Raw genomic sequence first — 15,172 nt, forward strand, 5'->3', positions numbered from 1 at the left:
CTAATAATGGCTCTCATTTCTTGAGGACCAGCCATTGTTGCATGTGCTAACTCTAGTAAATCTTTTAAGTAAAGCTTAATTACCCCGGTGGTGCAGATACTGTGGCCCAAGTTATGTGACTTGTCCAGTACCACACAGCCAGCAGGTGGCAGAGCTGACATTCAAACCTTGTTCTCTGTCTTGTTTAACCTTTTGAAATTACTCAGCTTGGTCACAGTGTCAGTTACTGCATTGGAATTTTAATGCAGAAATGCATTTAGAGACCGTTGGGGTTGCTTACTGCTATTTAATGTTTTTGAGTTTTCATTTTTTATAGTTTTTCTGTCTCTTTGTCAGACATAACCTGTTCCAATTTTTTGCCTTCCTTCTTTAGCTGGGACTAGAAAATCAAATAACTGAACTTAAAATAATTATTTTAAAACTAAGTAAAAGTGAAGGTCTTCTATTAGTAAAGTGCTGCCCTGAAGTTATTTTTTCATCGTGTTTTCTCATTGATCACCTGTAATGGTTTTCGAGATTCATGGATAGTGACTCCTGGTTAGTGACCCATTGCTATACTGACAGTGCTTTAAGAAATAAAAGGCAGAAGCTTCGAGAAATTTGACTAAGCTGCATCTCAGATCAACAATAGTGTTAACACCAATGTGTGTGACTTCAGCGAGTGTGAAGAAGGGTGTCTAACTGTATGCCAATATTGTTTCTGTTATTACCCAATTCTCCAGTAACATTGCATGTCGTTGTTAGGTGCTGTCAAGTCCATTCTGACTCATAGCGACACCAGGTGCAGGTAGAACTGCCCTATAGGGTTTTCTAGGTTATAATCTTTATGGGAGCAGATCTCCAGAGCTTTCTCCCACGGAGCTGCTGGGTGGGTTCGAACCACCAACCTTACTCAGCAACCGAGCTGCTTAACTGTTTGCGCCACCAGGGCTCCTTGTGTTGCCCAGTTTCCTAAAAATGTGTCCTTGCCAACTGTAACGTAGCCATGTTGTTATCATCAAAGGAAAATTTGAGGTGAAATGTTATGGTCGCCAGCCTCTTGAAATCACTGCCATCTACCAGTTAGATACGGGTTACCATGTAAAGTGTAGCCTTTTATGACAGTCATGTACCCAGAACCACAGTCATTCCAAAATTCCTGCTCTGTTTTGGCTGCAAAGTTTTGTGCATACACATAAAGCAAAACATTTTAACAGGTTGGGTAATGTGTAAGAAGCTAGACTTCTTTGTAATACGCTTATTTTCTCACGTAAAATCATAAGCTTCTAAGTGTATTTTGTTCACTCTATCTTGAAATTTGTATTATGAGATCTTATTTAAAGAATAATTTTATCTGACAAACCTGAATTCTAAAATTCTGTAATTTTTATGAAACCATTTATCAGAACATTATTTGTGAATAATAACAAAGTGAAAAATCAGAGTTTTAAAACATGGACAGTGGTAGCTCTTGGGAAAAAATATTTGGGCATTTTGCTAGCCAGATTTACAAGAAATACACATTCTTACTATTTGGAAAAAGAAATGAGATTTGATTTTTAAAACAACTTTATCAGGATTTAATTCACATACCATACAATTCACTCATTTAAAGTTTACAGTCCAGTGGTTTTTAATATATGCAGAGTTGTGTAACCTTCACCATGTTAATTTCAAAACACTTTCATCACCCCAAAAAAGAAACCTTGTACCGATGAGCAGTCCTCCCTGTCCCCTCCCTCACAGTCGTAGGCAACCACCAGTTTACTTTCTGTATCTAGTGATTTGCCTATTATGGACATTTCATGTAGAGGGCATCATACCATAAGTGGCCTTTTATGACTGGCTTCTTTCACCTAGCATAATATTTTCAAAGTTCAAGGTAGCGTTGTAAAGTGTATCAGTACTTTATTCTTTTTAATGGCTGAATACTATTCCACTTTGTTTTGTTTCCCAAAGCAGCTGCACCATTCTGTGTTCCCACTAGCAGTATATGAGGATTCCAATTTCTCCACATATTCACCAACACTCATTATTTGTCTTTTTTTGATTCTAGCCATTCGAGTGGGTGTGAAGTGGCATCTCATTGTAGTTTTAATTTGCGTTTCTCTGATGACTAATAAGGTTGATTCATGTGCTTATTGACCATTTGTGTATCTTCTTTGGAGAAATGTCTATTCAGATCTTTTTCACATTTTTTAACTGAGTTGTCTTTTTACTATTGACTTTTAATAGCTCTTTATATATTCTCGTAAGTTTCTTGTCAGATGCATGATTTGCAAACGTTTTCTCCCATTCCGTGGGTTGTCTTTTCATTTTCTTGGTGATGTCCTTATAAGCAAAAAAGTTTTTAATTTGATAAAGTCCAACTTATTTGTTGTCATTGTGCATTTGGTGTCGTATCTAAGAAACAGTTGCCTTATCCAAGCTCATGAAGATGTACTCCCACGTTTTCTTCTGTTTTATGATTTTAACTCTTACATTTAAATCTGTGATCCATTGTGTGTGTGTGTGTGTGTGTGTGGTGTGAGGTAGGGATCCAACTTCATTCTTTTATATTTGGAGATCTAGCTATCCCAGCCCCACCTGTTGGAAAGACTGTTCCTCTCCATTAAATTGTCTCGGCACACTTATCAAAATCAATTGACCATAAATGTAAGGGTTTTCTTCTAGACTCTCAATTCCATTCAGTATACAGGGAGTATACTGTAGATATTTTGAAGGAGAAAAAATAAATGGGCCAAGTCATGTGAAAAAGACAAAGAAATATGATACTTGTTCTGCAAGAGCTTATGTTTTGTATGTTTCAGCAAACGTGGGTACCTGTTAGGTGCCAGATACAGACCTGGGCTGGGGAGGAATAAATGAATAAATTCATAGTTTCTGTTTTCAGTGAAGTCCCAGTTCTGAGTGGAAACTGCACAGAAAGTACCTCAACCCTTATTGTACAATGTAGTAAATAGAGAAAGGGAGGTATGCTCAAGGTTCTGTGGAAGCTCAAATGAAGGGCCCTCACCTTGACTGGGATTCTGTTGGTCTGAGAGAACGTAAGAAAGGTGGACAGAACATTCTAAGCAGAGGGCATAGCATAAGTCCTGACTATAGTGGTGGTGGGAGACAAAATATGAACACAAGAAATATAAGACATTGCATATGCTTTGACCTAATGACAAGTGGGAATGAGTTCTTTCCTCCACTTGACAATTTTTGTGAGTTTTAGCTCAGTAATAAAGGAATTCCTCTGAAGCAAAAGTGCTTCAGTAAGATTATTTTATAGACAGGAGGTGTGAGGTTCAGAATCCATTTTATTATCCCAATTTGGAAACATGACTAAAAAACTAAAATCCTGAGTTTGGTGATAGTTTAATCTGAAAAATATTTAAAAAGAGGGAAGACCTGCAAATAGAGAGTAGTTTTAAAAACATATATTCAAAATATATGTTCTGTATTTAAAGACTGCTGACACATCCCAAATTTAAAAAGTTTCCTTTTTTTTTTTTTTTGCCATCAGCAACCCTCTTTAATTATTCTGCTCCTACTTCCCACTCACACTATAAAAGATTTTGTCTGGCAATCACATTTTCCCACTTTTTATCAAAGATAACACACTGTCAGAGCTTTTGATCCACATAGCTTTATCATATACTAAATTGATTTGAGACAAAAGGAAAAAAGCTGTTGGCCTAGCCTGTGCCACCGTATCATAGGTGCATTTCTAATAGTATTCCTTTAGGTTTTATGGATTACTGAAAAGAGCTCCTGGCCACCTTTGTGGGGTTTTAGAGAACTCAGGTTTGGAACCACTTTATGAGCCTTTTGGCCGATTTAAAATATCACCTATCAAATGTGGTCACAGATAGTGGCTAAAACACTGGATTGAGCTAAGAAACCTGGATTTACTTCCGGTTGACTGCCAGTGACTCCTGTAAATCTCTTAATCTGTCAATCTCTCAGTGCTTCAGCTGCTCCATTCTCTAGTCGTTTGTGTGTGTCCTTGAAACTCTTGAAAGAAATGTGTTATAAGTTAAAAAACACGAGAAAATAGCAAAAAAAAAAATGGAATTTCAAGATAACTTCCAAATGATGCTAATCAAAAGTGTTACTGGCTGCTTGTTTGTTAAAAAGTAAATGTGAACCCAGTTTTAATGTCCCATTAGTTGGAAGCCTTAAAGAGCTGAATAAAAATTATACTGGAAAACCTTAAGGCCCAGTATTTCTGGAAGCATTTATTTTATCCCGTATAAGAAAGCCATGTACCAACTTGCGTCAGCCACTGGACCCTTTTTTTTTTTTTTTTAACTGTAATTGCTGTTCTTTAATAAAATGTTCAAATATCTTTGGAAAAGAAGAAAACTGTAAATATTCAGCACACGTATTTCTCAGGAATGTTTCGCCCAACAGCCTTCTATGTTTAGCCTTCTATTTGGGGAACTGAGATTCAGCAATGCAGACCCAATTTTATGAGCTCCTGCTTACGCCAAAAACTCTCTGGTTCTGAATTTCTGTGGAGCTGTGCCTGTCACCTGACCAGCTGAACCGTTTAGTGGCCAAGAAGCTAAAAAGAGGAGATGCCATTATTCCCTTCTTCCTTCTAGTTTCCCGGCTTCTTGCATGCGGAAAGCGGGTGCAATCCCAGCCACCGCCACGCCATCTCTGTAAACCAGTGTTTCTCCAAGTGCCCCGCACGCAGGACCACTGTCAGGGCACACTGGGGGTGCTAGCTGAAAGCGAGGGCTCCAGGGCCACACCTGAACCCACTGTGTCAACCTCTGGTACCTGGCCCCAGAGTCTCGCCCCGGCCTCGCCGCACACCCCTGTCCCTCCCTCGGTTCCCCTGCCCCGGGGTGGGCGTGCTCCCGGGCCTGGGGACGGACGTGCAAAGCCGTGGGAAGGGGCAGAGGCGAGAGGGGCGCGGGCGACCGAGAAAACGTGGCATTCTCGCGAGGTTTCGGCCGAACTCTCGGGGTCGGGGGAGGCGGGGAGGCGGCTGCCCCGAAGCGGCTGCGAGATGCGCTCGGAGAGGGAGGCGGCTGGTGGCGCCGGGGCCACCGGGGCTGCAGTGGCAGCTCGAGGCTCGAGTGGGAGGGAGAAGCCGTCAGCGCTCACTCCCCGCGGGGGGCCGGCCATGGAGGTCCAGTTCCGCTGGGAGTCGCCGCGGCGAGAGCCCGAAATGCCGTCTGCCTCCGCCTCCAGCTGTAGGGGTGGTGGGGGCGGGGCGGGCAAACCTCGCGAGGAGAAGAGGACGGTTCTGAGCAAGGTCCGGGAAGGGGGCGGGGCGAGGACGGGGGAAGGGGAGGGGCGGGGCGAGGGCGGGGCGGGGCGGTGAGGGGGCGGGGTGAGGACTACGGAGGGGCGGAGCACCTTCAGGACCCCGGAGAGCGCCCGGGCAGGTCTCTGATAAGCGACTGACAAGAGTTGGGGAAAGGGATGCTGAGGGAGACAAAGTTTCCTGCACTTTCTGACTTGGTCTTTTCCGACTCAGAGGAAGAAGAGCCATTTAAGTGAATATATTAAAAAAAAAAAAAAAAAGCCGTTTGCCGTGGAGTCGATTCCGACTCATAGAGATCCTATAGGACAGAGTAGAACTGCCCCATAGGGTTTGGCTGGTGGATTCAAACTGTTGATCTTTTGGTCAGCAGCCGAGCATTTAACCGCTGCCCCATATTTTTCAGATGGATTTAGAATCCTTGGCTTACCACCATCAGACAGCGTGTTCAAAGCAAGAAATTTCACTCCTTCTACCCCTTCTTCCTTCCCACCCCGTACTATTTCCGGTTCCAAACCGACATTATTACTAATGACCACCCCTCTAGATAGGATTTAAAGACGCCTCAAAATCTGAAACATGAGACTGCTGAGAAGCCCCCAAACGGGTCACACGAAGGTAGACGATTACTTAGTTGGCAGAGTCACATTCAGAAGGCTGGTACATACCGATCTAATCAAATAAAGATTTCCAGAGAGGAACTGGAAATGGCCACTGCAGAAAAGGATTACCAGATAACCCTGATATTACTAGCATAAGAGACAGAGAGGAATGAACGAACACTGGAGAAAGAACTGCCAGTAATACGTATCAGAGAGGTGAAAGTGCCCACCACAGGCAGCCAAAGTGCTGCAGGTCGTGAAGCTGGCCAAGAACTCCTACTGGCAACAAGAACAAATACACTTTACTTTTTATTGCTTGCATTTCTCTGAATGTGTTTTCCCTTCTAATACTAATTAAGGTAGAGTGTGGAGAAGATTTCATTTTTCAGTGCTGGCACAAACAGTACATATCATATGCCAGCAGTTTTCTCGATGTAGTAATAAAATGCTTACATGAAAAAGAGCTGTGTTATACACAGCCTTTTCTGACCTCACTGATAACTTTTAAATTACTCAGCCATCTGTACCCTTTGACCACCATGTTCTCTGTGCATGTATGTCTTAACCTTTTTTCTGTGTGTGTTTCTGTTGGACTCCTGGTTTAGATTTTCCTCTGTGCATAAATATAGGGGATCAAGCATTCCAACAATTGACACTTAATAAAACCCATTAATAGTGAAAACAAAATCCAGTCAGCGTCGGTTTTACCTTGGTGCTCCTCAGGTCGTCATACAGTTTTACCTTGGTGCTCCTCAGGTTGTCATACAGTTTTATCTTGGTGCTCCTCAGGTTGTCATATGGTTTTACCTTGGTGCTCTTCAGGTTGTCATACGGTTTTACCTTGGTGCTTCTCAGGTTGTCATACAGTTTTACCTTGGTGCTCCTCAGGTTGTCATACGGTTTTACCTTGGTGCTCCTCAGGTTGTCATACGGTTTTACCTTGGTGCTCCTCAGGTTGTCATACGGTTTTATCTTGGTGCTCCTCAGGTTGTCATACGGCGGCTTCCTCCCAGTCTCACCAAGGAGCAGCTGGACGAGCAGCTACATCCGCTTCCTGCACACGACTATTTTGAGTTCTGTACTGCCAATCTTAGGTGAGGAGACACGTTAAGCTTCAACATTAAACAGCTGAGAGGTGTTGTCAGTTGATGGGCAGTTGTTATAGATAAGGGAAGGCATCCTTTTTTCCATATTCTCTACCAAATGTCCGCAGAAATCGGTACCGTTCTTTATTTTTGCAGCTCACTTCTAAGTAGGCAGATTACTAAAAAAAAAAAAAAATTTTCCCCTAAAATAGAATTTTGGAATATACTTCTACTGTCACCACCAGAGTATAAAAGGAAAAACAGATTTACACCATTATTACTTAGCTTTTGAACCTTGTTTCCTGTAGCTTGTTAAAGTAAATTATGTTGAGATATCACAAAATAAATGAGTATGTTATAAATGTGTAACCTGGGGAATTTTCACAAGTGAACAAGCTTATGTAAGTAGGTGTCAGTTACATAAAGAAGCCAAATATTTCCAGGACCCCAAAAGCCCCTTGTGCTCGGTTCTATCACTAACAGCCTCCCCTGCCAATTGTATCTTTTTCAGCACTCTTTTACAGTTTGATAATAGGATGACTAGCCTCACTTTAACACTTACTAATCTCCTTCTTAAAAGAGAGGCGACCTCAGCTCAGACCTTTAACAGACAACAGGGCAGCTAGAATTTTGTGATTTTTCACTATATTATTGTCTTCGTTATCATGATTTCCCATTTATGGTAGTCATGTAAACTTTCCTTTTGAATAAATGCACGCATTTAAGTTAAAAAAAAAAAAAGATCCATTCAGAGAAAAATATTACTAACAGGCAAACATAGATGTAGTGAAAAACAAAGGTGGTTTTCAAATGACTGAAGTTGAGGAAAATACTGGTATGTTAAAAGAGAACAAGCCTGGGAACTAGAATGATCTAGACTGGAACCCCAGTCCCACCTTTTAACTAACCATACCCTCTAAACCCCAAAAAAAACCACTGCCGTCAAATTGATTCTGACTTCTAATGATCCCATAGGACAGAGCAGAACCGCCCCATAGTGTTTCTAAGGAGCAGCTGGTGGATTGGAACCTTTTGGTTAGCAGCTGAGCTCTTAACCGCTGCACCACCAGGGCTGCACCGTACGCTTGACAAGCACCTGATTTCTCTGAGCTTCAGTGTTCTCATCTGTAATATGGATCGAAAGCACCTTTCTGTGAAGGAAACTGGGTTGCTGTGGGACAGAGGAAAAAGCTTAATTCTTCCAGTAGACCCCACTGAGCCTTTTGAATTCTGTACCATGTGCTACAATAAATACTCCTAAAATATCTAAAAGTGTTCTCTAAATAGTAAAGAATCCCTTTTACGATATAAATAAATCATGATTAGAGTTCTATGCCAGTTGTGACTCATAATGTAGGAATAACATTTTCTTTGGTGTTTTAACCTCTGAAGACCAGTATTTTAATCCTGGCTTTGTGCAATAAACAAACTGTCTCTAAATTGCCCCCCAGGTCATTAACAATATCTGTTAACTTCCCCCCCGAAAGAATATCCAGATTATTAAAAATAACTAAGACATTCTTTGGCATAAAGGCTTTATCTGAAGGAGTTTGTTGTGTCCAGAAAAGAAAAAGGCAAAATTAAAGAGATCTTGTATTTTTTTACTAACCATTATCTCTTATTTCAGTCTTTATCCTCATCTCTACTCAAGAGCATACATTAATTTTAGAAATCCTGATGACATCCTTCTTTTTAGAGATCGTTTTGATGGATATATCTTCATTGACAGTAAAGGTTGGATCTTTGGTTTTTAAGTCTTTATTGTAATCTCAGTATATTAATGAAATTTTGCTGGAATATTTGTGAAATTTAATTAAGATGTTCTCAGATATTAATCTAAAATAAGTTCATAAATAGAGAACTCACCAGTCTGTTTCGTTCCTTTCTTCTCTCTACTTTATTGAGATACGTATTTTTAGAATATGGGCTTTTTTCTTCTTTTCCATGATTATTATAAGAAATTGAAACTCATTACAGGCTTAGCAGAAATGTATTTTCCGGTTTGACAAAAATGATGTCAAGAAGGCCACTTGGGAAAATATTTCTGATTGTTTGTTGATAGAAAACACTTGAATTTTTGGTGACAGTCCTTTTGTTTTAAAGTGACAATGCTTCCAGATAAGCCGTGGGGAAGACCTTTGAATGCTCTGTGCGTGGCTGTGTTAGGGAAGGAGCACCATGCTCACAAAGTCAGAGTCTGTCATCTTTGCAAAAATCATAGTCACGGAGGGACACCTCAGGGGGATAAGACTGTAATAGGAAACGTCATTTATGGACTGTTACAGTGTTGCCTGCAGCCATGATGATATTTACTCCTGTAGTGAACGGTTCCACTTCCCTGTCCTTTTTGGGCTCTCACATCTTTCTGCTCCTCTCCTGTCTGTCTGCCAGCTGTGGTATCCACTGCCGTCAAGTCTGTGTTCCTTTCACGGCAAATTGTTTTCTACTGTCCCCTCACCAGCCAACCTCTTCCACTCCCTTCCCACCCCTACTACTGATTGTTTTTTTTCTTCTCTTCTGCTGTGGGGTAAAAAAAACTAGAAAAGGTTGTTAAAGCGTAATTTGGCAGAGGGCTGAAAGGTTTCTCCTGTGAGGAAAAAAGTTTAACGCTTGGACTGTTCGACTGCTCATTTCTTCAGTAATTCATTTAATAAGTATCTACTACATGGCAGGCACAGCAGAAGGCATTGTGGACGCAGCAGTGGATCAGACAGTCCCTACAGGTCCAAAGAAAGACCTGCTTTCTTCCCGTTTCTTGCCCTTACTCTGGATAGTTGAGGTTAGCACAAAAATGTCTTCCAGATAAATGAGGGTACAGTATCATAGTCAACGGGCCATTACTAATAAGTCTAAAAATGATTATTCAGTGGGTTTAGTACTGAGGTAGTAGTGTTCTGTTTGTGGGTTAAGCATATAGCAGATTCTTAGTGAAAGTGTGTGTGTGTGTGTGTTGGTTTTCCCCAACATAACAACAAAATCTTACCTGGAATATTACACATATTCTTTTTAAGTCCCTTTTTAAAGCCATATGTTCCCTCTCAACAAAGTAATTTTCTTGAACTCACATAGCAGATTGATAATTGGGTTAACCTTTTAAAAATTGAAAGTTTTAAAAAATGTAGCCAAGAGGCTTGGCTATTTAAAGGTATTCTATGTTAAATTATTTTTGGAGGGGGCCAGGTTTATTGAGGTACAGATCACATATGGTCAAATTTGCCCTTTTAAAGCATACACTTTGATGAATTTTGGATATACACAGTCATATAACCACTACTACAACATAATGAATTGTTTTATTTAATAAATAATTACTCTTCCTGTTACCAGTTTATCCTTTGTTTAAATCTGGAATTTAACATGCCAAGGGTACTTGAAAATAGATTATAATTTAAACAGTAATAATACATTATCATTGTTACACTTAACCCTGTAAGCAAACTACATTGTTATTTTCCAAAACGAATGTCGTAGAATTTCAGAATGGTTTTTGGAATTTGTTTTCTATTAAAGGGTTAGAATACCCTGCAGTAGTAGAGTTTGCTCCATTCCAAAAGATATCCAAAAAGAAGCTAAAGAAAAAAGATGCCAAAACTGGAAGCATCGAAGATGGTAAGCTGTTTTTTAAATACTGGATCAGGACACCACCAAATTAAATATACCGATCAGATAGAGGTCCTCTCCCGTCTATGTAGAGGAGTATTTTTCTTGTCTTCTTTTTTTTAATACAGATCCAGACTATAAGAAGTTTTTAGAAGCGTACTCTATGGAAGAAGAGAAAACTAGTGCCAATCCTGAAACTCTTCTGGGAGAGATAGAGGCAAAGACAAGAGAACTCATTGGTCTGTTTCCTTCACTTCTTCTCTCTAATTTATTGCGCTATGTATTTTTAGAGTGTATACTTTTTTCTTTCTTCCATGATTATTATAAAAAATTGAAACTTGTTACAGGCTTAGCAGAGATGTATTTTCCAGTTTGACAAAAATGATGGCAAGAAGGCATCTTTGCACAGAGCGCAGTCACAGAGGGACGCCTCAGGGGCCCATAGAAATGAAACCTTTTGCTTAAGTATGAGGTAATCTTACTGCTCTTTAAAAATTTATCAAGCACCCTGAGCAAACCAAACAAACTAGTGAATAAACCCTGAGGGACCACAGGATCTGGTTTAAATCCTGGCCTTTGTCCCTACACCCACAAATGGTATTTTTAGAAATGATTAACTCCTAGGTTTTTTTCCAATTGCCTTTGAGTCAACTCTGAGTCCTTTTGACCCCATGTGACTCCTGTCTCCTAGTAGCAGTCCCCAGAAATCTCAAGAGTAGATGTCAGACACTTTTAGCCATCAACAGGCAAGCTGCTTGTAGTTCCCGCACATATCTTAGAATGCCTCTCTTCTCTCTTTTTCTGCGGAATGCTAGGTCTGTTCTCAGGGCCTCAATGCTCCTTCCTCTGGCCCTTCCCAGCCTACTTCATCACCGTGGCTCTCTCTTACTCAGTCTTTAAGACTGATATGACATGACAGTTACATTGTCTATTGTTTATCTGTTTATTTGTCAATCCCCCCTCCACATAGACACTCTTCTGGGTCCATTTCCACTTTTCCACAACTGAGCTGTATTTTCATCTCTGTAGTGCCAGCATGTGGTACAGTGCTTAGAAAAGCTTAGGTATTAAGTAAATGTTTGTTGACTAAATTGAATGGTTAACGTTATTGACATAGAGTCTACTCACCTTCTAAGTCGGAATCAACTCAACAGCAATGGGTTTGGTTTTAGTTGGTTACCCTTCTTCATTTGGAGCCCTTGTGGCATAGTGGTTAAGAACTCGGGCTGCTAACCAAAAGGTTGGTGGTTCAAATCCACCAGCCTCTCTTTGGAAACCCTGTGGGGCAGTTCTTCTCTGTCATATAGGGTCACTATGAGTCGAGATCAACTCCGTGGCACACAACAACAACAGCCTTCAGAGCCGGAATTGACTCAGTGGTAACGGGTTTGGTTTTGGTTCGTTAACCTTCGTTAGTGTAGTAATGAAGTTTTTATATTTTATATTTTATATTTTATATTTTATATTTTATATTAGCTGATTCAGTGTGTGGCTAAAAGAATTCTTAATCACAAAAAGTAAATATTTATTAAGATATGCTTACGATGCATTTACTAGTTTTTATTGAACACGTGCTGACGGGCTACCAACTCTGAGCAGGTACTGTTCTGGGCACTGGGAATGTAGCGATGACAAAGGTAGACGAGGCCTCTGTCCTCGTGTAGCTGCCCTTTTATTGGGGATGATAGGTAGTAAGTGCATGCAGAAATAAACCAGCAGGAGCAGCTCAGTCTGTGAGAAGTGCCACACGTGTAATGAAATAGAATAATGGAATAAAGAGAGTACTCAGAAAGGCCCTTCTGAGGAGATGCTATTTGAGCTGAGACCAGAACATCAGAAGCCAGCTGTGCTGAGAGATGGAAGAAGAGAGAACTGTAAACACAAGGGACTGGAGGCTAGAGCTAACGCTGGGACGTAGGAAAGGAATGAAAGTTTGTATGGTTAGCACATAACAGGCAGGGGACAGAGTAGCTGGAGAGATAGGTTGGTTAGATCGTGTAGAGCTTGGTGGGCTGTGCTAAGAAGTTTGGATTTTTTTTTTTTTTTAAGGAACTTTGGATTTTATTCCAGGGCAACTGGAAACTATTGGGGGAGCTACCTGAAGGGGAGCGATCTGATTTAGTTTTTCCCAGAACTCTGGTGCTCCACACATGGTGGATACCAGGGGAAGCAGCAGGATCACTGGTCCGGAGGCTTTTACTGCAGCCCAGGAAAGTGGTGAAGGTTGCTGGTACTAGGCTGGTAAATCCAGGATGCCTTCTGGAGTTGGAGCTGACAGGACTGACTGGTGGATTGGCTGAAGGAGACAAAGAGATGAAAGACTCTAAGACTCCAAGGTGTTTGACTTGAGCAGATCAGCGGATGGGGGCAGCGTTACTGACATGGGGAGAGCAGTGTTGGGGACAAAAGTGAGATTTCAGTTCAGAATATGTTACGTTTAAGAAGAGGTCAAAGAAAAGCAAATTAGAAATGATTTACAGAAGTAGCCCTTCCCTTCCCCCATTTCTTTTCCACTTCGTTTTAAATGTCCCTTCGTACAGCATAAGTAAAGGAAGAGAACAGGGTTCTGTCATACCACTGCAGGATCGACACATCTTTGAAGGTGGACCCTGTAGGGAGACTCATGCCATCCAGCAAAGTCCGACTGTGCTCCTGGGGAATAGCGGCATGTCTCATTCGTCTCTATTCCCAGCACCTTGCTCGGCCTGGTGCACAGTTGGTATTTAATTTTTTGGTTTTGTTTTGTTTGTGGTAAACACCAGGAGCCCTGGCGGCACAGCAGTTAAGTGCTCAGCTGCTAACTGAAAGGTGGGCGGTTTGAACCAACCCGCCACGCTATGGGAAAAAAAGGTAGCAGTCTGCTTCTTTAAAGATTACGGCCTTGGAAACCCTATGGGGCAGTTCTGCTCTGCCCTCTAGGGCTGTTAGGAGTTGAATTGACTCCATCGCAATGGGTAAACACATACATAACAAAACATTTGCCATTTTGACATTTTTTACAAGTACAATTCAGTGACATTGATTGTGTTCATCATGTCATTCATCCATCACCTTTCCAATTTTTTCCCACCAAAATCACACGAATTTTGGATGATTTAACTGTTACAGCTGCTGATCGTTGACTTCCATGAGTCAGCTCTACTCATCCTGAGCTCAAGTTCATGGTTGACCCAGGAGCCACCCCAGCGGGAAGCAGGGTTCTCATGGCACCTTGCACTTGTCATAAAAGTGCAGGTGGTTGTACCCTTGTCAGTTCTCAGTACAGCTGGCCCACCTGAAGCAGAGCTGGCTGGCCATCTCCCCAACTCGAAAGCCTGTTTAGTTCCAAAAGCCTGCTGGAGGATACCAGAGAAGCCTAGAGTACTTGTTCTTCTTGATGGAATGGATCTCTTTAAAAATCTGATAAAAGTTTTTCTTTAGAAAATACCCATAGGCATAATTATACAACATTTTACACATAATTTCAAAGTGTTCATGAATCCTGCATTCCAAATTAAGAACCCCCAGCCCAGGGACTCTCCTGTAATTCCTGAATAGGCCACATGGTCCTGGTTAATTCCTGTTCCTAGGAGTTCTGGCAATGTCATGTCAGCCTTCAGGTGTGTTATGGATTGAATTGTATCCCCCCAAAATGTGTGTCTACTTGGCTAGGCCATGATTCCCAGTATCATGTGGTTGCCCTCCATTTTGTGATCTGCTGTATTTATCCTGTGTGTTGTAAATCCTACCTCTGTGATGTTAGTGAGGCAGGATTAGCGGCAGATACATTAATGAGGCGGGATGCAATCTACGGGATTAGGTGGTATCTTGAAAGAGAAGCAAGCAGAGAGGAGAGGGACCTCCTACCATCAAGAAAGAAACACCAGGAGTGGAGTGTGTCCTTTGGACCCAGGGTCCCTGTGCTGAGAGGCTCGTAGACCAGGGGAAGATCGATGACGAGGACCTTCCCCCAGAGCCGACAGAGAGAGAAAACCTTCCCCTGGAGCTGGCGCCCTGAATTTGGACTTCTAGCCTCCTAGACTGTGAGAGATGAAATTTCTGTTTGTTAAAGCCATCTACTTGTGGCATTTCTGTTACGGCAGCCGTAGATGACTGAGGCAAGGTGCAGCCAGTGATTCATCCCTTCGCATTTAATCTGTGATCTCTAAGACCTGGAGAATAGATGCAAATCATCTTCCACTTACCTCCCTAAGCCCTGAATTTGCCATTCAGACCACCTCATCCTCAAACTTTGGAGACCACGGATAACCCAGACCTCTTGGAGCTAGTCCATCTTATATATGTATCTGTCAGCCTGCTGCATGTTTGAGCAGCCAGAATCCAGATCAAATCATACCCATGCAATATAAAAATTGAGAATCAGAGTTAGCGTTGGTGGAAACATTCATTCCTCATTACTTGGTGCCTTTTGGATCACTAATGGCATAAGGAGCCATTTTCTACACCAGAGTGATTCTGCTTTATGGAGTGTTTGTTATAAGAAATTACAAGAATCTAGATTGGGTAAATTCATTATCTGGAGAGCAGACTAGGAAGAAATTCCTAGAATATGTGTTAAATAAAAGTGAACATAGAAATACATTATTTAATGATTTAAAATATCTGCAAAAAATGTGAAGAGAGATTTGTAACTTTGGGGA

The 15,172-nt window shown here is 41.4% G+C and overlaps 1 protein-coding gene across 5 annotated transcripts in view; it reads left to right on the top strand.

Moving 5' to 3' along the window:
- The first annotated feature begins 4,936 nt into the window (after positions 1–4,936).
- Positions 4,937–15,172, top strand: part of UPF3A (UPF3A regulator of nonsense mediated mRNA decay) — a 35,542-nt gene continuing 25,306 nt past the window's right edge. For 4 of the 5 annotated variants that reach the window (XM_049856984.1, XM_049856985.1, XM_049856987.1 and 1 more), the window contains exons 1-5: positions 4,937–5,236; positions 6,835–6,941; positions 8,560–8,666; positions 10,443–10,541; positions 10,661–10,771. In XM_049856984.1, the coding sequence (XP_049712941.1) occupies positions 4,988–5,236; positions 6,835–6,941; positions 8,560–8,666; positions 10,443–10,541; positions 10,661–10,771 (673 nt within the window). In that variant the 5' untranslated portion in view covers positions 4,937–4,987. The remainder of the gene's footprint in view (positions 5,237–6,834; positions 6,942–8,559; positions 8,667–10,442; positions 10,542–10,660; positions 10,772–15,172) is intronic. The other variant, XM_049856986.1, reaches the window with a different exon arrangement.

Source organism: Elephas maximus, chromosome 17 (assembly GCF_024166365.1).
Source record: "Elephas maximus indicus isolate mEleMax1 chromosome 17, mEleMax1 primary haplotype, whole genome shotgun sequence".
Taxonomy (NCBI): domain Eukaryota; kingdom Metazoa; phylum Chordata; class Mammalia; order Proboscidea; family Elephantidae; genus Elephas; species Elephas maximus.